Source organism: Trachypithecus francoisi, unplaced genomic scaffold, assembly GCF_009764315.1.
Source record: "Trachypithecus francoisi isolate TF-2019V2 unplaced genomic scaffold, Tfra_2.0 Lachesis_group0, whole genome shotgun sequence".
Taxonomy (NCBI): Eukaryota; Metazoa; Chordata; class Mammalia; order Primates; family Cercopithecidae; genus Trachypithecus; species Trachypithecus francoisi.
The window spans coordinates 152514187-152538287 of NW_022681453.1; the positions used below are offsets into that span (position 1 = coordinate 152514187).

At 37.1% G+C, this 24101-nt stretch overlaps 1 protein-coding gene across 3 annotated transcripts in view; it reads right to left on the minus strand.

The window, feature by feature from the left end:
* Positions 1-24101, minus strand: part of RASA2 (RAS p21 protein activator 2) — a 127323-nt gene that overhangs the window by 53986 nt on the left and 49236 nt on the right. For all 3 annotated transcript variants that reach the window (XM_033212460.1, XM_033212462.1, XM_033212461.1), the window contains exons 6-9: positions 10620-10703; positions 8635-8707; positions 5056-5132; positions 4024-4125 (exon numbers count right to left, since the gene is read on the minus strand). In XM_033212460.1, the coding sequence (XP_033068351.1) occupies positions 4024-4125; positions 5056-5132; positions 8635-8707; positions 10620-10703 (336 nt within the window). The remainder of the gene's footprint in view (positions 1-4023; positions 4126-5055; positions 5133-8634; positions 8708-10619; positions 10704-24101) is intronic.

Below are 24101 nucleotides of genomic sequence, written 5' to 3' on the forward strand. Positions count from 1 at the left end.
AATATGATTACAAAAGCTCAATTTAATAAACTACCTGAAGGATCCTTGTGAATTAAGTAATTCTGTATGAATCAGAGATAAAGAAAACAGGCTCAAGATTTGTTAAATAGTTCAGGAATATCTGGCATTTCTAAGTGAAAAAAAAAAACTCATATATATATGTTTGTCAGTTTTTGAATAAAATATTTCAGTTTGAAAGAAAAAGAAACAGGAAACAAAGAGAAATTTTTAACTGAAAGTAGCATTCAGTTGCTCTACACATGTACTTTTCATTCACAGGCATAAAAGCAATCCTTATGCCCTCAAGATAAGCAGTTTTGACAGTCCCTTAATAGAAAAAAATCAGCATTTAAATAATTCTAACCATAAGGTCTGTGTAATTAAAATTGAGGTAGACAAACCCAAAGTACAATTATTTGTACATAATGCTATGTAAAAGAGAGAATGAAGAGGCAGTTCTACTAATAACTGAACGTGGGCCAGGTGCAGTGGGTCACGCCTGTAATCCCAGCACTTTGGGAGGCTGAGGCGAGGGGATCACAAGGTCAGGAGATCAAAACCAGCCTGGTCAACATGGTGAAACCCCATTTCTACTAAAAGTACAAAAATTAACTGGGTGTGGTGGCACATGCCTGTCATCCAAGCTACTCAGGAGGCTGAGGCAGGAGAATGGCTTAAACCCAGGAGGTGGAGACTGCAGTGAGCCAAGATCGCACCACAGCACTCCAGCCCGGCAACAGAGTGAGACTCTGTCTAAAAAAAAAAAAAAAGTTGAACGTTATTTCTGTTTTTTTTGTTTGTTTTTTGAGACAGTCTTGCTCTGTCGCCCAGATTGGAGTGCAGTGGTGGGATCTCGGCTCACTGCAAGCTCCGCCTCCCGGTTCATGCCATTCTCCTGCCTCAGCCTCCTTAGTAGCTGGGACTACAGGTGCCCGCCACCACACCTGGCTAATTTTTTGCATTTTTAGTAGAGACGGGGTTTCACCATGTTAGCCAGGATGGTCTCATCTCCTGACCTCATGATCCGCCCGCCTCGGCCTCCCAAAGTGCTGGGATTACAGGCGTGAGCCACCGCACCTGGCCTATTTCTGGTTTTTTTTTTTCCAGCTAAAGACAGGAGACTTGTTGTATTTTCTAAATTCAAATATTAAACAGATATGTTAAAAATGTGAGACCAAAGGCAGGGCGCAGTGGCTCATGCCTGCAATCCCAGCACTTTGGGAGGCTGAGGTGGGCAGATCACAAGGTCAGGAGTTCAAGACCAGACTGGCCAACATAGTTAAACCCCGTCTCTACTAAAAATACAAAAATTAGCTCAGCATGGTGGCGTGTGCCTGTAGTCCCAGCTACTTGGGAGGCTGAGGCAGGAGAACTGCTTGAACCTGGGAGGTGGAGGTTGCAGTGAGCCGAGATCATGCCACTGCACTTCAGTCTGGGCAACAGAGTGAGACTTTGTCTCAAAAACAGTGAGACCAAAAAAAAAAAAAAAAGTTTGAGGACAAAAGGTGTCAAAATTATCAAACTGGAAAGCTAAATCATATCAAATATTAATCTAGTCTAAAAGCATGTAAAAAGTGCTTCTGTTGAAAAGGAAAACCCAGTAACTCATTTTATCTATTATTTGAATCTTACTTTCAAACTTAAAAATTACAACTGAAAAGATGTTTATATCTATTTTGAGACTTTTCAAACAACAGAATTAAACTACTGATTATTACTCTTTTTTTTTTTGAGACGGAGTCTTGCTCTGTCGCCCAGGCTGGAGTGCAGTGGCCGGATCTTGGCTCACTGCAAGCTCCGCCTCCCGGGTTTACGCCATTCTCCTGACTCAGCCTCCGGAGTAGCTGGGACTACAGGCACCCGCCACCTCACCCGGCTAGTTTTTTTTTTTTTTTTTTTGTATTTTTTTAGTAGAGACGGGGTTTCACCGTGTTAGCCAGGATGGTCTCGATCTCCTGACCTCGTGATCCGCCGTCTCGGCCTCCCTACTCTCTTAACATCAAGATTAGAAAGAATTTGCCTGAAATCCTCAGCGTAAATAAATCTTTTCTTGCGTTTTCATGCAGTTACCAACAACCCCACAAGGGGATGCTACAGCTCTACAATTGATGGAGGAGGGTAAGAGTTTTATTTCCAACTTACCAGAAATGGCATTCACATTTTTATATTTCCTTACAACTATGGAAGTATATATGAATTACCAGATGTTTCTATTTCATGATATATAAATTTTAGCACTTATATTTCTGGCAGGTTACTTTAAAATATCATGGGCCAAAAACATCCATAAAAATAAAATTAGTTTGTTAATGTTCTTACATACTGCCAAGGAAGCTGCACCAAGTTTTGCCAAATTTGGAAGACATCTCTAGAGACAGTCTTACTTAAAAAACAGATTATGTGGCACATTACAAGTTCATTTTGAGGGGCCCAGAGGCACAAGAGCTCATTTTTCTCCTCTGTACTGAGTGGTCTGGCACGTAATTTTAAAAACTTGACAAACTGAGCTCAGAAATTTTCATTTTAAAATGTATGCTATTTGATGGAAAGTGGAAGACATGGTGTGGTGGGAGGATGACAGGTCCCATATCTTCATCAATTTTTCATAGTGACTACGTTTGATTTTCTCCCCCTCTGTGGATGCATTTTACAAACTATAATACCCAAAATACCAACTTAAAGACCAATAAATCTTAGATCTGCCTTAGAGAGAGAGGCAAAAAATAAAGTAAAAATTTTAAGAGTCTCCAAATCATTCTACAAGTGATAACTATTCCAGGACAAGACTCTAAAATGAAGATGTCCGGCCGGGCGCGGTGGCTCAAGCCTGTAATCCCAGCACTTTGGGAGGCCGAGACGGGCGGATCACGAGGTCAGGAGATCGAGACCATCCTGGCGAACATGGTGAAACCTCGTCTCTACTAAAAAATACAAAAAATCAGCCGGGCGAGGTGGCGGGCGCCTGTAGTCCCAGCTACTCGGGAGGCTGAGGCAGGAGAATGGCGTAACCCGGGAGGCGGAGCTTGCAGTGAGCTGAGATCCGCCACTGCACTCCAGCCTGGGTGACAGAGCGAGACTCGTCTCAAAAAAAAAAAAAAAAAAAAAATAAAATAAAATGAAGATGTCCGATGGCCAATCAGAAGAGGCTCGTTTAGGGACGAATGAAACTGATACCCATAAGAAACACCTAAACATTCCTCTTTGAGGCAGTGGAAACTGAGTTCCAAAAAGTGCTCCTTAAAAGGCAAATGAGAAAAGCATGTTCATTTACATCCAGTTGAAACCCAAATCTAGCCAGAGAGATGCTGGGCAACACACTGAAAGGATACACAAGCTTTTAAGTGCTATAGACAGAAAAAAACAATAGTTTCACATTGATTCTGCTAAGGAAACTAGCTCAATTTAATGTGTGAACATTAATTTTAACATCAGTTTAATGTTATTAGAGTCATTAAAAAGTAAAATAATATTGTAGTCATTATTGAACACCAAGAGCCCTAAAAAGTGCCAGCTCAACAACATAAGACCTTAGACATTCAAAAAGTAACATTAGGGCCATCTACGGTACATTTCAATGGGGTGTGGTGAAGGAAGAACAGTGGTTAGTTCCCATAAACAACTGAGTTCCCTAAATAAAATCCTTTGCTTTCAAATATCCACAGTTCCTATGACCACTAATAAAACTTCTGAAATGCAGATACTGATTTGTGACCTAGCGTTTTCTTACATGAAAAACTCTTATGTAATGTTTTAAATGTTTCCCATTTATCTCCTTAAGTCTTCACTTCTGAACAGAAAAATATTCCTAGATGATTCAGTTCTTTTATTTCAGTACCACAGGCCAAGTCATAAAACGTACAATGTACTTCTGCAACAATGAATTAATGAACATATTAATATTAATGACATCTGGCTTGTTACGGGGCAAATTTAAAATATGTTCAGAGTAAGCATTTATTTGCATATATATACTGTATTAAAGAGAATTAAACTACAGAGTTCACTAAAATGCTGGGCTCTTACCAGGCTTGATGAGAGGAATCAGTTCTTAATACATTCACAGGAACCTTAATCTCACCTAGGAAAACATCTTGGACCAGGTTTCCATTGTTCCACAAGTCGATCCTGAAAATTGAAAACTGGCTTTATGTTTTGCAAACAATGTTTAAGAGAGTGCACATCACAAAACAGCTTCAAATTACTTTGATCTGTATTACAGCATTAATTTTACATGCTTAAAAGATGTTAGCACCACCATATACATACCTCACTATCCAGACTAGAGAAGCAAAATACTACACAGCAGCTTTTATTTAAAAAGCACAGAAAGTAATTTTAAATAGTCTAAAAGAAGGCACTTAAACTGTCTTAGTTTGAAAGTCAAGGCTTTATTTTAACCTATAGCAATAAGGACTACAGAAAGAAACTACAAAAAGAAACCAACGCAATACTACAGTTTCTCTCTAGATTACCACCAATTAATACATATAGAAAAATTAGAAAAATACATTACCTGATCACTCCAAACACATGATTAATATACCATCTAGATGAACACACTGTTAACATCACACCTACACATGCATTTAAAAGATTTTTCCTTCCCAAAGGGCATAGATATTTAAGACCTAGGAAACAGCACAAACTTCAAACACATGCACCTGCTGAATTATCTTCTTACCTCACTGAAATTTCTGTTAGACAGCAGATATGTTAAGAAGAATAAAAAAATTATTTCTAAATTGGCTGAGATACAACTTCCTTTCCATTCATTACACTATAATCCAGAAATGTAAGGAACAATTTGGGAAAAATTAAAAACAGATGAAAATTAGATCATCTTTGTTTATAAAATAAATACACCTTGAGTATTTCTGCAAACAAATCAGATTTGGGAGGATAATCTGGATTTAAATTAGATGCATACTCCTCTAACTTTCATCAACCAACCTGCTATAGAGAATTCTATTAAAGTTGGTTTACCTTTTTTGGTTGAATTTAGGATTTTCTTTTGGTACACAAAAAAGCAGTTCTGTAAAACTCCAAGGCACATACCTGATCTCTAGCTTTTCAATGTCCTCCTCTTCCACCTGGAACTGGGACTTTCTGGTGTAACTACTGGATCTGGTTACCTGTAAACAAAATATTTTAGTAAAAAATTAAAAAAAAAAAAAATACATCTTTCCTATAACTTAAAAATGATCATCTCCAAAATATTCAATTGTGGATAAAAGCAGAGGAAAATGTCCAAGTAATATTTTACTCAATAGCTGAATACAAAAGCAACTATGGAAGTAGAAGAAAATAAGGTGGTGTAAAAAAAAATTCGAAGACAATAAGGTGGTACAAAAAAAAAATCAAAATAATCTTTGTCTCTATGCCATTCCTATCAACTCAATATATGGCAATGGCCAGGTGCAGTGGCTCATGCCTGTAATCCCAGCACTTTGGGAGGCCAAAGTGGGAGGATTGCTTGAAGCCAGGAGTTCAAGACCAGCCTGGGCAACAAAGTGAGACTGTCTCTATTTTAACAAAAATAAAATAAAATAAATATATCAATGAACATTAGATTCTTTGGCTCATACATAGTCAGTTGGTGACTCAGAAGTGTTTAAAGACTTTCACACATTTCTCAAGACACAATCCTACCCTGCACTTCCCTCTCACATTTTTGCTGAAAATATCAAGGCCATTGGAAGGAACTTCTTCAATGACCGTTCACCTGAACTTGTCCACTCCCACACAGGGTTCTCTACTTGAGTTTTTCTCATGCTCTTCTCAGCAACAGAATGGGATGATTTTCTTCTTTTCTAAGACTAGCCACCCACACAAGGTATGCAATAAGCATTCAGTAAGCATTATTTGAAATTTTAATTACAGCTTTCTATACCAGTTTGTTCATCTCACTCAAGTCTAAGAAAAATTCTCCCCTTAAATTATGGTCTTCCTATCTCTTTCCTTTCTCAGACAAATATCTGAAAACCGTAATCCACCTTACAGCTTGTACTTCCTCATCACCCACTCACTATAGTAACTCCTTATAATCTTGGCTTCCTCACAGATCACTCTCCTAAAATCTCTCTCTTCATGACCAAATCTGATGATAAATTCTTAGTTCTTACTGCCCTTGATCTCCTATTTAATTTAGGATCATACAACTGTATCTCCTTTCCCAGAAACACTCTATAGAGTTTACCTGAGCACTACCTTGGAAACCTTATGCTGCTGTCTTTTGTTTCTTTTTCAGAATCTATGGATATATTATTCTTCAAAATGTTATGTTTTATCTTGTGCTAAAAACAACTTGGAGCTGCACAGTGCTGTACAGTCTACAAAGTGCTTTCATATCCATTATCTCCTTTGTTCATCAGAATGCTGCTCAGAGGCGGGCAGGGCTAGATTTATTATCCTCACTAAAAATGAGGAAGCTGAAGCACAGAAATTAAATAACATGCTCAAAGTTGAATACTTAAGTGGCAGAAATTAGTTTATTCACTTTTCTCCTTTATTGTATACCTCTATTCTCTTGGCTTTCTTGACTGTTTATATAAACAAACCTTGAGTGTTGGTCAATAGCTATCACTCATCTTAAGTTTCGGTCATGAACTCCCTACTGGAGGATTTAAAATGTCAGCCCTCAAGCTAATTATGCTCCAAACTAAACCACTTTTATTTTTCTTCTTCCTCACTTTTCTATTTTTCCAGATTTGGAACCTTGGGGGCAGCATTCAACTACTTCCTTTCTCTTTTTTTCTATAACCAATTTGTTATCTTGCCCTTTGCATTATCTCTTTTATCTGCCTCTTCCTCTCTATTTCCATAGTGCTCTTTTGAAAGACACCCCTTTCCCCTCCCCTTTTTTTACAACAGTCTCCCCATCTTTCTTCTTTCTCCCTAAGCCACCTGGACCTCAGATCATAGTTAATTCTTTCCCAAACACTGTTTTACTCATAACTTATAGGCTCAAAATCATTTACTTAAGCACCACAGCTAGGCACTCAAGGCCTTTCATCAGCTGGTCCTACTCTACCTTTCTAATCTTAGTTCCCATTATTTCCTTACACAAGCCCAGTAAAATCAGTACTCGCTGTACTCTGGCCATAACTTTCTGCTTTTCTGTCTCTGTGCCTCTGCTCAAAATGTTCATCATATCTAATATTCTCTTTCCTCAATCTTAGAAAATCCAATCTTTCTTCAAGCCTTTAATGGAGCATCTGACCTCCAGATGGAGTTCATCTGACCTCCCCAATATCTACTGCATTTTACTGTTGTATATATGTATACGTGTGTCTGCTTTGTGTTCCTTGCTTTAGATAAAGGACAGAGATGGAAATGTATCTATCTTTATAACCAACAAAAGGCCCTCTGAATGAATGTTGCAAGGCCTAACAAGTACTCCTGCTACAGCAGGCAGGTCAGGTCTTCTACTTTTACAAGGTGATCTGCTGACTGTAAGGATCCACGAAGCAGAGTAGATTACATCCAGCTGAGGTTTAAGGTATGTGGGCTAACAGGGAGTGTGAGTGCCTTTAGTCAGTAGCCCTTAGACATTGCTGTCTTCTTCGTTTTCTCCAGTTAGATGCAACTGCCATTAATAAATGTAGAACAACTGCACCAAGTCCTTAGCAAAGAAATGGAAAAGTCTCACATTGGTACTTTTTCTTTTTTCTCCCTTGCTTCCCCCTCCACAATTCTTCCTGCTTCACTTTTGGCATTTTCTTTGGCCTGTGTTCCTTTATTAAAGCACAGTAATCAGGGATGACTAGAGGTACCCTTACGTTCTCCACTTTGAAATACCAAGAAAAATATACATACAGAAGGAAAGGCACAAAATGTGCCTTTTTTCAAACCTTCCCTACACGTTGATACGAACTGTAACATGCTTTATTAGAAAACAATCTTTTAGACAGTTGGATTTTTTTTTTCTGTAGTTTGCAAATAATATGAAAAAGGATTTCTTTAACAAATGCTCCAAAGAAAAGCACTCCAAAGCACTGTATTTGGGACAACTTCAAGGCAGCTGAAGCTGTCTATGAAGATAAGCAGGCATCCGTAGAATGAATTAGGCTAAAAAAAAAAAAAGAGTAATAAGGCTCTAATCATACAGTATTTTATGGTCTCAAAGGATTCTCATATGCTTTGGGTCTTACAAAAACTCTATGAGTCAGGTAGTGCTGCTATTTTCCCTTCCAACTATTCTTTCACAGGATAAGAAACTTGAGTCACATTCAGTGACTCTTTCAAAGCCAACTGGACTGGAACTCAGATTTACTGAGTGATAATTATACTTACTTCACTAGTGACTGTCAAAGGGCACCCTGCAGAAGAGTCCTGTGGCCACTGTGTGTTAGGTAGGGAGCTGGGTAGGGTAAGGGAGGGTGCAAAGGAGGGCATGACAGTGAAGATGACTGGGGAGTGGGTATGGCCCTGGCCCTTCCTGCTCCCAAATTAGAGCTCTGCCTTTATTCATTTTATATATTGGGCTTCCATCGCAACACACCATGGCTCTACTGCTTTCTGCTTATCTGCATTAATTGATAAAATGATTACTATGACTGTGGTTTGAAAAAAGAAATCAACTAGCATTAAATATTACATATTTAATGTTAACATTTACATAAAACAAAAAATTACCTCAAAATAAAAGATTTCATTAAACTGCGGATTGCTTGTTTTCTTCTTTACTTTTGTCTTCTTTTGGTCATTCCTGTTCCAATGTGGTAGAGTTTTACCTTGTAGAACTTAACAGTACACAATTATAAAACATGCTATTTCCAACCAGGGAGCCTGACCTCCATTTAAAAGTTAAGGTGACTCAGGGAAGATTCAGTTTTAAATATTGCTTGGAAAAAATTAAGTGTCCTTATAAACTCAAATCAAAGAATATATAAGCTTTAGGCATCCTCTATGTGCCAAGACTGTATTATTCTCCCTACGGACACACTAGACTGCCAACCTTTTTCAGGGGTTTTAAAAACACATTCTATTCTATCAGCAACTCAGAATAAATAGAAGGAAGACAATAAGATTTAGAGTACCTTCATCTATGTTGAAAAATACCCGAGGAACTTGAAAAATATTCTTAACTCAGCTTACTTCTTGGGCTTCAGATATAATAGAGACTTCTTAAAAAAAGTTGTAATTTTAATTTAATTATAGATTCAGAGGAGGTTACAAAAAATGTATAGGGAAATCTTGTGTCTTTACCCAGTATCCCCCAGTGTTAACATCTTATACAACCACAGTACAATAGCAAAACCCACAGTGACTTTTTATTTTTTACTTTTTTGAGACGGAGTTTTGCTCTTGTTGCCCAGGCTGGAGTGCAATGGTGCAATCTCAGCTCACCACAACCTATGCCACAGGGTTCAAGCGATTCTCCTGCCTCAGCCTCCCGAGTAGCTGGGATTACAGGCATGCGCCACCACACCCAGCTAATTTTGTATTTTTAGTAGAGACGGGGTTTCTCCTTGATGGTCAGGCTGGTCTCGAACTCCCAACCTCAGGTAATCTGCCTGCCTTGGCCTCCCAAAGTGCTGGGATTACAGGCGTGAGCCACCCGCGCCTGGCCAGACATTTTAAAACACAAATTCATATGCCAAATTGTCTCTAACTGTATGTTACCAAATAATTAAAGAATTTGTCAGGTACAGATTATTTTAAAAAACACACACAGCTCCACTAGATTGAACACTTTTATCATGCAAAAATAAATCTCTCTAATAGCATTTAATGTCATACGACTGAGTATCTGCTAATAACATACTATTGTTTGAGCACCTAATAAATACTGGCATGGTACTAGGTACTTTACATACATACATAAATACATTTTTCAAAGTGACTTAGTAGTGATTTTCTACAAAGTAAGAATAACTAGAGACTCTGGGGATAGGGAAAAGGAGTGTGTATGTATGCATGCATGCATGTGTGTGTAGGTGGAATACTGTGCTTGTTTCCTGATTCTAAACCTTCAAGTTGTAGACATATTTCAGATGTATCAGTTCCTTAAAGAAACCATAATGAAGTCATATAACACACCGTATTACAAAATGCTATAGGTTTTTTTCACAAATTATTGTAAATCATTTAAATTAATGATATGGTACACTTTGCCATGCTCTAGTACTTCAGCAGTTTTTCTACAGTTGGAATTCTCTCTGTAGAGGACAGATCTCATGAGTAGAAAAGGCGATTTTTCAGTCCTGAGTTGCCTTCCAGATAAAAATATATAAATTGTCTTGTTATTCTGAACTGGCATTCATTAAAACAGGATTTTACATGCATAAAATTTAGGATATTTGAAAGTAGGAATGCTGATGCATGAACAGTCAAGTTTATGTTTTAAAGCACTACATTGTAATAGTATAAAACTGAGGTTGTTCCCTAAAGCCTAACAGCATGGCAGATTTAAAATGGGGTACCAATTTCTGTCTGTAAAAAGAGGGTTTTGTTATTAACAAGTGTATAACAGAACTCACTGAAGATTATTCTTTCAAAGCATTTACTACTTTGTGTTATAAATAGCTATTTATCATTTGCTCATAGAATCTTACTTTTTAAATTTTTAAATCAAACATTAAAACTTAAAAACCTAATAATAATTCAATAAACATTACCTAGAAGGGCCCACTAGAGAAACTGTTGCATAGGGGTCACAGCTTTGGCCATTTATGAGAGGCAACCCATGGCATGCCTTGATGCTAAGGTAGAATAAAAGAGATTTAACATATTAGATGCCAGTTAAACAAGATAAAACATTACCTTTAAACACAAACTAACACATTCAAAGGGTTAAGAATTGTTTTCCATGTGTCTGCAGTTGTATGGCTATATACTACCTACTCCATACACATATGTATGCATTTTTAAATTTATGCTATCCACAATCATTAATGAAACTATCAAATTACAGGCTGAGCATTCCAAATTAAAAAATCCAAAGTCCTCCAAAATTCGAAACTTTCTGAGCACCAACAAGATGCTCAAAGGAAATGCTCACTGGGGTATTTCAAATTTGGGCTTTCTGGATTTGGGATGCTTAATGGGCAAGTATATATAATGAAAATACTCCAAACAAAAAACAAAAAAACCAACAAGAATAAGAAATTCAAAACACTTCTAGTCTCAAGCATTGTAGATAAGGGATGTGTAATAGTCAACACATTTCCTCCTGCTAAATACCCAACAAGGTACATTTTGTGGTTTGATAACACATCAAAACTGGTGTGGCCTCTAAAAAGGAAAAGAAAGCGGTACAAACCCTAAATGAGAAGCTACAAACCAAGCCAGCTCTATGGCATCATATCCTCTGCTAAAGCATGAATGACAAACAAGGAAACAACTGTGGCTTCCACTTAAAAATCTGATTCATAAATATGGGGTAAGCCTCACACAATTCTGTAGCCTTTCATTCCAATTCTCAGTAAACAGCTCCTGCACTATTCTGTAGAAAATGTTTTCAACCATAAAATCCAAGGTCATCTAATCTACTCCATGGCTCACAGTTGTTGGTATTTACAGAGAACACAGAATCTAACTTTAGTGATTTGTTCCTCCAATTTTCTCACTAAATATTACTGAGTTTATGAGTTTAGTTTAATGTCTAAGGTTCTGCATTTTCTAATGCCTAAGAGAAACTCATGAGTGTTGTTGAAAAGTATTCTTTGTTGAAAGATGCAAGCTGTTGAGTAACATCCTTATTTCTCTCCACAACCCACAGGTCACAGATGTGAGTGAAGTGCTATTGGTATACTGACGAGTAAAGACAGAAATGATAATATGACTCATTTATATTAAGCCGGGCATCAAAAAATAAAGAAAATTTGAAACTAGCCAAAGAAAACACCAGCCAGAATAATAATTCTGGTTTTTAATGTGGGGTTCAGGAATACTCAGATTTTTCCATTGTACATACTGCTTAAAACTTACACTTCTTGGGCTAAACCTCAAAACGATATCTGATATAGCATTTGCAGTTTACTACACACTTTCACAAAATGCACCTAATTCTCACAACTGCCTTTGAGAAGAGTATTATGCCATTTAAAAGAAGCAAGGCTCAAGGAGGTTATGTGAGAAAGTTACAATGTAAGGCTCAAAGAGGCAGCATAACTTGTAAGAAGTTGGCCAAGACTCAACTTCTACTTTTTAATTTTGTTACTGAAGTCCAGTGCCCTTCTATATTCCCACTGTGCCCCCAAACACAATATTACTCTCCTTGTAATACCACGTTTATCTCACATAAACACCAATTATGAGAAACCTTAATGACAGAAATCCAATTTTCTATTTTATGAGGTATAAAAAACCAGAGGAAAGGCCGGGCGTGGTGGCTCACGACTGTAATCCCAGCACTTTGGGAGGCCAAGGCCGGCGGATCACCTGAGGTCGGGAGTTTGAGACCAGCCTGACCAACATGGAGAAACCCCGTCTCTACTAAAAAGAACAAAATTAGCCAGGCATGGTGGCTCATGCCTGTAATCCCAACTACTCAGGAGGCTGAGGCAGGATAATCGCTTGAATCCGGGAGGCGGAGGTTGTGGTGAGCTGAGATTGCCCCATTGCACTGCAACCTGGGCCAGGAGAGTGGAACTCCATATTAAAAAAAAAAAAAAAAAAAAAAAAACCCAGAGGAAAATGCAGTACTGACGTATAAGTACACAAAAACTTCTGAAAGGATAAGAATATCCACAAACCAGAACAAGGATGCCCATAAACCAGAAGTGTCACCCTACAGAAATCATTAGTACTCTTAATTTTAAAATATAAAACAGTTAAGAATTGAGTTTTCTACAAAACTTAAGTAATATTATTAAATATAGGTTATTTTATTCATTACACATATTTGGAAATATTATTTTTCTAATGACCTAGGATAGCAATGTTCTTCCAATCTGTAAGTCAAGCAATTTCATATCATAAATTATGGATAGGGAGAAAACAAATGTTGAAAATAACCCCAATATAAGGAATTTTATATTTTATTTATATGTGACATATAAAGCATTTACATTAATACAGTATCTAAAAATTACAAAGGTAAATAAATAATATAAACAGTTTATAATAAGACTGATCTGAATCTTTTCTTTGGACTTTTTTTTTAAACTAAAAGAAAATGTTAACTTTTACATCCAGGTAAGATGGAGTATCAGGAACTAGATTTACTCTCCACCCAAAATGAACTGGACAAAATCAGCAGTGAAGGACAGGTGAGCCCTCCAACTGCCCCAGCTTACAGCTAAATGGTTTCTCTGAGAAGAGGAGACAAAGCTGTCAGCAGGAGGAAGTCAAAGTGACTAGAGCCCCCAGGGCAGAGTACTAAAGGGAAGAAAGTTGCACAGAGAAAGAAAAATCTCCAGGGAGCTACAAGAATCCCCCCTGAGTTTTCAGGTGAGTACTGACACATGTATATATATGAGGAAATCATCTGAGGCTGGGGAAAGAACCATTTGAAAAGAATAGAGGGAACAGTTCCTAAAACCCACACATGGCTAGCAAGAGGTACCATCAGCCACAGTAGAAAACCTGGTAATTCATGGATACTGCCTTAATAGCAGGAAAACATAAGCCCTCCAGTAAAGGCTGTGCTTGTCTGTTTAACAAAAGTTAAAAGCAAACCATAAAAGGATCAAACTGTTTCTAAGTAACTTAACCAAGTGCTAAACAAAGCTCAAGTACATTCATAGAAATATAAAAATATCCAGCAACTTCACAATGTCTGGCATGCAACAGAAAATAACCAGGAATGCAAGGAGCCAAGAAATTATCATCCATAATGAAAAGAAATATCAATAGAAACAGAATCAGAAATGACAAAAAAGATAGAACTAGCAAAGACATTTAAGTTATAATTATATTCCATATGTTCCACACAGACACAAAAGACAATAAAAATGGAAAAATCTAGAGATGAAAAACATACTGAGTGGAATTAAACATTCGCTAAGACTTTGGGGGAGTAGTTGGATAGACATGAGAATCAATACTTCAGTTTTAAATGTGTTAAGTTTGCAATGTGATACATCAAAGTAGACATACTAATCTGAAACTCAGAAAACAGACCTGGGTTGAAAGCACAAGGTATAGGCAATTTTAAAAAGCTTGTTATTTTGAAATAATTTCAGATATTCCAAAAAGCTGTTAAAATAATAGAGTTTCCGGATACTCATCAACCAATGTTAACGTTTTATACAACTGTAGCAGAATTACTGCAATCTGTAGCCCCTACTCAAATTTCACCAATGTACTTTTTTGATCTAGGACACAATATAGGATCCCATACTGCATTTAGTTGTCATGTCTTCTTATTCCTCTCCATCCTGAGACAGTTAATTAGTTTTCCTTCTTTGCCCCATGATCTTGCCAGTATTGGTTGGCCAGTTATTTTGTAGTGTATTCTTTAATCTGAGTTTGTCTGATGTTTACTCATGATTAGGTTGAGGTTATGTATCTTGGTACCCTCAGTGCATCCTACTGGGAGGTACTGGATGTCTCATTATTGGTGATGTTAACTTTGATCACTCAATTAAGGTGGCATCTATCAGATATCTTGTGGGAAGGATTCTTTGAGACTATGCAAAAATACTGTTTGTCATCACACTTATGCTCACTTAGCATCCACAGATGATCTGTTGAATTGTCCCCTCACCCACTTATTACTGTGATGTTTGCCAATGTTGATTTTCATTTCCATCAATCCTCCTACATTCATTAATTAGAATTCGACCATAGGAAAAAGCAGTCCTTTCTCCCTACCAAGTATTTTAAAACTGTTTATTTGTATCAGTATTATCGTATGAATATTTTATAAGTTTGAATCCACTATTATTATTTATTATTTATTCTGAAGCTCAAATTGTTCCAAATTTGGTAATTTGAAGTCTCTTTACATTGGCTTCAATGTCCTTTTTACATATCCCCATTATTTTTTAGCACTTTCTTACTTTTTGAGCCCCAAAGATGCTCCAGACTCGTCTCATATTTTCCCTACCCAAGTCCTGAAATAAGCTACTGCTAAAAAGGAGTCCAGGTTCTTTTACTGAAGCTGCACTAATGCTTTCGTCATTAGCCACATGTGGTTATTTACATTTAATTAAAATTAAACAAAATTAAAACTTCAGCTCTTTGGTCATATTAGCTGTATTTCAAGTTTTCAATATCCACACATGGCTAGTGGCTACTGTTTTGGACAGTGAAGACACACAGCATTTTCTACATCACAGAAAAATCTACTGGAAATTGCTGATTGGAGAATTGCAAACACACACACACACGGGCACACACACACTCACTCATACACACTCTTAGCACTATTTTTCTCTAGAGAAGTCTGCCTTCAAAGGAGAGCAGAGAAATGGGAATGATAAAAAGGACTGGGGTATGGGTGGGCAGAGATGAGGTCTGGGGACGCATGACTTTTAGGATAGAGATACTAGAACATGTTTATTTGTGGAAGGAACCATCTAGAGGAGAAGGTAAAGCTGACAAAACAAGAAAAAGAAGGCATAACTGAAGGAGCAAAACTCTTAAGTAGAGGAAATAAATGGAATCCAGAGCTCAGATGGAAGAATTCAATGTCAAGAAAAGGAGTACCTCCTCTGCTATAAGGACAAAATTATGGATGCAAATTAGGTTTGTAGATTTGGATTCAGAAGATGTAAGCAATTTCCAGGCTGTGGTGATAGAGAATCTTATAGCTGTATTAGAGAAGCACAGTTAAGTTCCAGGGCAGACGTAAGTGCCCATGTGAGGCCTGAGATGATAAATTTGAAGTGAAATTAGTCTACGTGATTTTCTCCAGCAATATTCACGTGCAGATTGAACACAGAGGAAGAGGTCACTTTCAATTATTAGTAGAGTTTTTCCAGATAAATAAGAATAATGAGAACAATAGGGGAATTGACGGAATCTGCAAGAAAATGACTACAGTGATAGATCACGGAAAAAGATGTAGAAAGAAGTGAAAACAGAAACACAGTGAAGATCAATGGATTGGGAGGGGTCAAAAAATGTTGCAGTGGGGACTTTCTAGGTCTGGAGGATAATAGTAACTACTAGGGTATGAATCTTTCCATACATTACTCCCCCAAAACCGAAGTCCAGCAAGAAGCACAAAGAAAGCCATATGTGAAACCATGCCTTTAGCATTACTAAAAAACAGAGAATGTCACGAACTTCAGAATATCTATAAGGATGAGAAATCAACAATGAATTCCATAAAGCTATCACTGGAACTCTGCTACTACAAGACAGTGAGTATGGAGACCAAAGGCTTAAGAAACTCTGAAAAAAAGAATAAGTGGAAACATAGAAGAAATGGATAAATTCCTAGACACATACAACCTAACAAGATTGAACCATGAAAAAATCCAAAACCTGAAGAGACCAATAACAAGTAATGAAATTGAAGCCACAATAAAAAGTCTTCCAGCAAAGAAAAGCCTGGGACCCAATGGCTTCACTGCTGAATTATACAAAATATTTCAAGAAGAACTAATACCAATCCTACTCAGTTAGTCCAAAAAATAGAGAGGGGAATACTTCCAAATTCATCCTATGAGGCCAGCATTACCCTGATACCAAACCAGAGAAAGACACATCAAAAAAAGAAAACTACAGGCCAATATCCCTGATGAACCTTGATGCAAAAATCTTCAACAAAATATCAGCAAACCGGCCGGGCGCAGTGGCTCAAGCCTGTAATCCCAGCACTTTGGGAGGCCGAGGCGGGTGGATCACGAGGTCAGGAGATCAAGACCATCCTGGCTAACATGGTGAAACCCCGTCTCTACTAAAAATACAAAAAATTAGCCGGACATGGTGGCGTGCGCCTGTAGTCCCAGCTACTCGGAGGCTGAGGCGGGAGAATGGCGTGAACCCAGGAGGCGGAGCTTGCAGGGAGCTGAGATCCGGCCACTGCACTCCAGCCTGGGCAAAACAGCGAGATTCCGTCTCAACAACAACAACAAAAAAAATCAGTAAACCCAATTCAACAACACATTAAAAAGATCATTCATCATGACCAAGTAGGATTTGTCTCAGGGATGCAAGGATGGTTCAATATATGCAAATTAATCAATGTATGTGACACATCATATCAACAGAATGAAGGACAAGAACCATATGAACATTTCAACTGATGCTAAAAAAGTATTTGACAAAATTCAACAGTCCTTCATAATAATAAAACCCTCAAAAAATAGATAAAGATCATACCTCAACACAATAAAAGTCATGTAGTACATATCCATAGCTGGTGTCATACTGAATGGGGAACAACTGAAAGTCTTTTCTCTAAGATCTGGAACGTGACAAGGATGCCCACTTTCACCATTGTTATTCAAGTCCTAGCTAGAGCTATCAGACAAGAGATAGAAATAAAGACATCCAAACTGGAAAGAAAGAAGTAAAATTATCCTTGTCTGCAGATGATATGATCTTATATGGAAAAAACCTAAAGACTCCACCAAAAAAACTATTAGAACTGATAAACAAATTTAGTAAAGTTGCAGGATACAAAATTAACACAACAAAAATCAGTGGGGTTTCTATATGCCAACAGTGAACAATTTGAAAAACAAATCAAGAAAATAATACTGCTTACACAATAGCTACAAATAAAACAAAACAGCTAGGAATTAACCAAAGAAGTGAAAGATATTGATAATGAAAACTGTAGAACACTGGTGCAGGAAATTGAAGAGGACACCCAAAAATGGAAAGATATTGCAAGTTCATGGACTGAAAGAATCAATGTTGTTAAAATGTCCACACTACCTAAAACAATCTACAGATTCAATGCAATCCCTATCGAAATACCAATGTCATTCTTCACAGAAATAGAAAAAAAAAATCCCAAAATTTATATGAAACCACAAAAGACCCAGAATAACCAAAGCTATCCTGAGCAAAAGGAACAAAACTGGAGGAATCACATTATCTGATTTCAAATTATACTACAGAGCTATAGTAACCAAAACAGCATTATACTGGCATAAAAACAGATACATAGACCAACAGATCATTATAGAGAACCTAGAAACAAATCCGTACATCTACAGTGAACTCATTTTTAATAAAGGTGTCAAGAACATACACTGGGGGAAAGAACAGTTTCTTCAATAAATGGTGCTGGGAAAAACAGATATTCATATGCAGAAGAATGAAACTAGACCCATATCTCTCACCATATTAAAAAAATAAATAAAAATGGATTAAAGGCTTAAATCTAAGACCACAGACTATGAAATTACTACAAGAAAACATTGGGAAACTCTCCAGGACATTGGACTAGACAAAGATTTCTGGCATAATAGTTGCCACAAGCACACAAGCACAGGCAACCAAAGCGAAAATAGACAAATGGGATCACACCAAGTTAAAAAGCTTCTGCACAGCAAAGGAAACAATCAACAAAGTGAAGAGACAACCCACAGAATGGAAGAAAATATTTGCTAACTATCCGTCTGAGAAGGGATTAATAACCAGAATATGTAAGGAGCTCAAACAACTCTACAGGGAAAAAAATCTAATAATCTTATTAAAAAATGAGCAAAAGATCTGAATAGATATTTCTCAAAAGAAGACACACAAATGGCAAATAAGTTTATGAAAAGGTGCTCAACATCACTGATCATCAGAGAAGTGCAAATCAAAACTACAATGAAATTATAATTTTTCTCCAGTTAAAATGGCTTTTATCCAAAAGATATGCATAACAAATATTGGTGAGGATATGGAGAAAAGGGAACCCTTGTACACTGCTGGTGGGAATGTAAATTAATAAAACCACTATGGAGAACAGTTTGGAGGTTCCTCAAAAAACTAAAAATAGAGCTACCATATGATCCAGCAATCCCACTAAAGAAAGGAAATCAGCATATTGAAGAGATATCTGCACTCTCATATTTACTGCAGCACTATTCATAGTAGTCAAGAACTGGAAGCAATCTAAGTGTCCATCAACAGGCGAACTGATAAAGAATATGTGGTATAGATACACAATGGAGTACTTTTCAGTCGTAAAAAAGAACCAGATCCTGTTATTCAAAATAATAGGGATGGAACTGGAGATCATTATGTTAAGTGAAATAAACCAGGCACAGAAAGACAAACTTTGTATGGTCTCACTTGTGGGAACTAAAAATTCAAACAATTGAACTCATGATAACAGAGAGCAGAACAATGTTTTCCAGGGGCTGGGACACGAAGTGGGGGCACGAAAATATAGTTAGATATAATGGATAAGATCTCGTATTTAACAGTATAAGAAGGTGACTACAGTCAACAATAATTTATTATACATTTAAAAATAACTAAAAGAGGGTCAGGCTTGGTGGCTAATGCCTGTAATCCCAGCACTTTGGGAGGCTGAGGCGGGCACATCACGAGGTCAAGACTTCAAGACCAGCCTGATCAACATGACGAAACTCCGACTATACTAAACATACAAAAATTAGCCAGGTGTGGTGGTGCATGCCTGTAATCCCAGCTACTTGGGAGGCTGAGGCAGGAGAATCGCTTGAACCCAGGAGGCGGAGGTCATGCCACTGCACCTCAGCCTGGTCGACAGAGCGAGACTCCATCTCAAAAAAAAAAAAAAAAAAAAAAAAGTGTAGCACCTCCCCACTCTCTCTCCTGTTCCTGCTCCTGCCATGTAGGACAACTGCTCCCCCTTTGCCTTCGCTATTATTGGAAGTTTCCTGAGGCCTCCCCAGAAGCAGATGCTGCCATGCTTCCTGTACAGTCTGCAGAACTGTGAGCGAATTAAACTTCTTCATAAATTACCCAGTCTCAGGTATTTCTTTATAGTAATGTGAGAATGGACTCATACAAGACACTAACACCAACATGACATGATTGTTGTGATTATGTGACATGGATCTGAAAGCAGCCATCATAAAAATAATTCAATGAGCAATTTTTTTTTTTTTAACTTAAGTTCAGTGGTACATGCACAGGTCTGTTATATAGGTAAACTTGTGTCACAAGGGTTTGATGTACAGATTATTTTGTCACTCGGGTATTAAGGCTAGCACCCATTAGTTATTTTTCCCGATCCTCTCCCTCCTCCTACCCTCTACCCTTTGGTAGGCCCTAATGTCTGTTGTTTCCCTCTACGTGTCCATGCATTCTCATCATTTAGCTCCCACTATAAGTGAGCACATGCAGTATTTGGTTTGGTTTTCTGTTCCTGCATTAGTCTGCTAAGGATAATGGCCTCTAGCTCTACCTATGTTCCTGCAAAGGATATGATCTCATTATTTTTTATGGCTGTATAGTATTCCATGGCATATATGTATTGCATTTTCTTTACCCAGTCTGCCACTGATGGCCATTTAAGTTGATTCCATGTCTTTGCTATTGTGAATAATGCAATGAGCAATTACGAAAATGTTTAAAACAAAAAAACAAACAAGAAAGTCTCAGCAAAAGAAACTCTCACCAAAGGAAGTTATAAAGAAGAATCAAATATAAATTTTAGAAGTTAAAAATATAATAACCAATATAACTCAATGGATAGGCTAAACAGAAGAATGAAGAGGACATAGGAAAGAATTACTGAACCTGAAGACATAACAATAGAAATCACCCAATTTGAACAACAGAGGGAAAAATAGACTGGGGGGAAAAGCAAAGGTCAAAGCCTCAGAGGGACCTCTGAGACTGTAAAAAAAAAAAAAAAAAGACCTAACATTTGTGCCACTGGAGTTCTGAAAGAAGGAGAGAAAGACAGCAGAGGTGATAAAGAATTAATAGAAGAAATAATGGTTGAAAATTCCCCGAATCTGGCAAAAGACATAAATATACATAGTCAAGAGGCTGAGCGAACCCCAAACAGGATAAACTGAAAGAAATCTATTCCAGGATACATCACAGTCAAACCAAAACATATGGAAATCTAAAGGCAGGCTGGGTGTGGTGGCTCACATCTATAATCCAAGGACTTTGGGAGGCCAAGGCAGAAGGATCATTTCAGGCCAGGAGTTCGAGAGCAGCCTGGCCAATATGGCGAAACCCCATTTCTACTAAAAATATAAAAATTAGTTGGGCATGGTGGTGCACGTCTGTAATTTCAGCTACTTAGGAGGCTAAGGCATGAGAATCCCTTGAACCCAGGAGGCAGAGGTTGCACTGAGCTGAGATTGCACCACTGCGCACCAGCCTGAGCGACAGAACTAGACTCTGTTTCAAAAAAGAAAAAGAAAAAAGAAAATTAAAGAAAGAAAGAAAAAAAAAAGAAATCTAAAGGCAAAGAACAACCTTAAAAGAAGCCAGACACATATACACCATGGAATACTATGCAGCCATAAAAAAGGATGAGTTTGCGTCCTTTGTAGGGACATGGATGCAGCTGGAAACCATCATTCTTAGCGAACTATCACAAGAACAGAAAACCAAACACCGCATGTTCTCACTCATAGGTGGGAACTGAACAATGAGATCACTTGGACTCGGGAAGGGGAACATCACACACTGGGGCCTATCATGGGGAGGGGGGAGGAGGGAGGGATTGCATTGGGGAGTTATACATGATATAAACGTCATGCACATGTACCCTAGAACTTAAAGTATAATAAAAAAAAAAAAAAAAAAGAAGAAGCCAGAGAAAAACGGTGTGTTACCTATAGGGAAAAACAATTTGAACGACAATGAATTTCACATCAGAAACCATGGAGGACACAAGGAAGTGGTACATTTTCAAATGTGGAAAGAAAAGAACCATCCACTCAGAGTTCTATATCTACTATAATTATCTTTTACAAATGAAGAGGAGATCAAGATCTTCTGAGATGAAGGAAAACCAAGAGAATGTATCACCAGGAGACTTACTCTAAAAGAATGGTAAAAGGAAACTCTCCAAACTTAATCACAGAAGGAATCCTGAAACATCAGAAAGGAAAAAAATAACATGGAAAGGGCAAACATGTGGGTAAAGACAATAGACATACACTTTCCTTCTCCTCTAACTCTTCTCAATTGTGTTAGATGGCTGAAGCAAAAATTATAGCATTGTTTGATGTGGTTCTCAATATATGTAGATGAAATATTTAAGACAAAGTATATTACAAATGGGGGAGGGTAAAGGGATTTAAAGGAAGGTAGAGTACATACACTTTATTCTAACTGGTAAAATGTTGACATCAGTACATTATGATAAGTTATGCATGTATAATGTAACACCTAGAGCAACCACTAAAAAAAAAAAAATTTATACAGAGAGACTATAGATTTTTTAAAAACACAATATAAACAAATCAAAGTGGAATTCTAAAAAGTGTTCAAGTAACCCACAGGAAAAAGAAAACAGAAAACTAGAAAATAGGAGACAAACAGAAAACAAGAAAAAGGCAGATTTAAGCCTAATATATTAACAATTACATTAAAAATAAATGGAAAAAACTCACCAAAAAAAGAGATTGGCAAAAATTAATTTTTAAAAAAGTGACCCAACTATATTCTGTCTACAAAAAACTACACACAGTCATTCAGATAGGTCTGAGTAAAAAAAGCCAATCTCAAAAGGTCACATAAGATTCCATTCACATAACATTCCTGAAATGACAAAATTATAGATACAAAGACAGATTAGAGGTTGCCAAGGGTTAGAAGAGAGGAGTGGTTAGTATGGGATAAGGGATATCTTTATGGTGACAGAAGAGTTTCTTATCTAGGTGGTGGTAGTTACACAAATCTATACACATGATAAAATGATCTATAACTATATACATACATTATGCCAATGTAAATTTCCTGGTTTTGGTATTGTGCTACAGTCATGCAAGAGGTACCCACTGACGGAAAAAGAGTGAAGGGTATACAGGACCTCTCTGTACTATCCTTACAACTTTCTGTAAATCTATAATTATTTCAAAATTTTAAAGTTGGGGGAAAAATATCAAACTGCCAGAGTTCAAATTCAGGCTCCAACACTTCCTGTGTGAAATTAGGCTTATTTAACCAATATGGGCATCAGTTTTGTCATCAGCAAAAGGAGGATAACAGTATCTACCAAATTATGACCAGAAAAATATAACACACCAAAAAGGAAATGATACACATACAATGTGGATGAATCTCAAAAGCATTATGCTAAGTGAAAGACAGCAGACAGAAAAAAGACTTATCATATACTTTAGTTCAAATAACACTTTGGAAAAGGCAAAAACTATAGGGACAGAAATCAGATCATGGTTGCTTGGAGCTGGGTGTGGGGAGAGGGAACTGAACTACACATCTTTGAGTAATGCCTTTTGCTATAATTTTGACTTTTGAAATCTTGCAAATATTCTATTCAAAAATAAAATTAAGCCTACAAGGATGGGGGAAAAAAACTTAAATTGGGGGAAGGAGCACAAGAAAACCCTTAAATTGAATGCAAACAAACCAAACCAACCAAACTAACTGTATTTCAAATGACTATTACAATTAAACCGAAGCAGGGGAGGGAGTAGTGGAAGACCTAATCCAGATGCTTTCACCATATGCTCTCAGTTGGTCTACAGAGTCAGTCTGTGGAGAAAAAGCTGCAAACAGATCTTGAACTGTTTTTAGTAGCTAAACCCAAATTCCCAAATTGAGAAACATTAAAAAAAAAACTGGCTTATATTCTTAAAAAATGTTAATACAATCAAAGAAAAGCAAAAAATTATTCCATGTTAAAAGAGATTAAAGAGACATGTCAACTAAACATAAAACATAATCTTGGAGCGGATCCTTTCTTAGAAGGAAAAAAACGCCTTAACAGACATCACTGGGACAGTTAACAAAAGTGGAATATAATAACTGCAGATTAAAATATTAGAAAATAACTATAGATTTTTAAGAAGTATTGTAACAATGTTAAACTTCCTGAATTTGGTAAATGTACTGGAGTTATTTAAGATAATATCACTATTCTTAGGAAATACATACCGATATATTAAGAGATAAAGAGTCATACATATGCAATCTTCTTTCAAAGAGGTCGGAAAAAGTTAATGAAATATTATATATAGTAGTAAACAGACATATTTATATACAGACAGAATACTTCAAAGGAGCTGGGGTTCACAATTGATGAGAATAAGTTACAGTCAGGAGCAGCAATAGGAGAG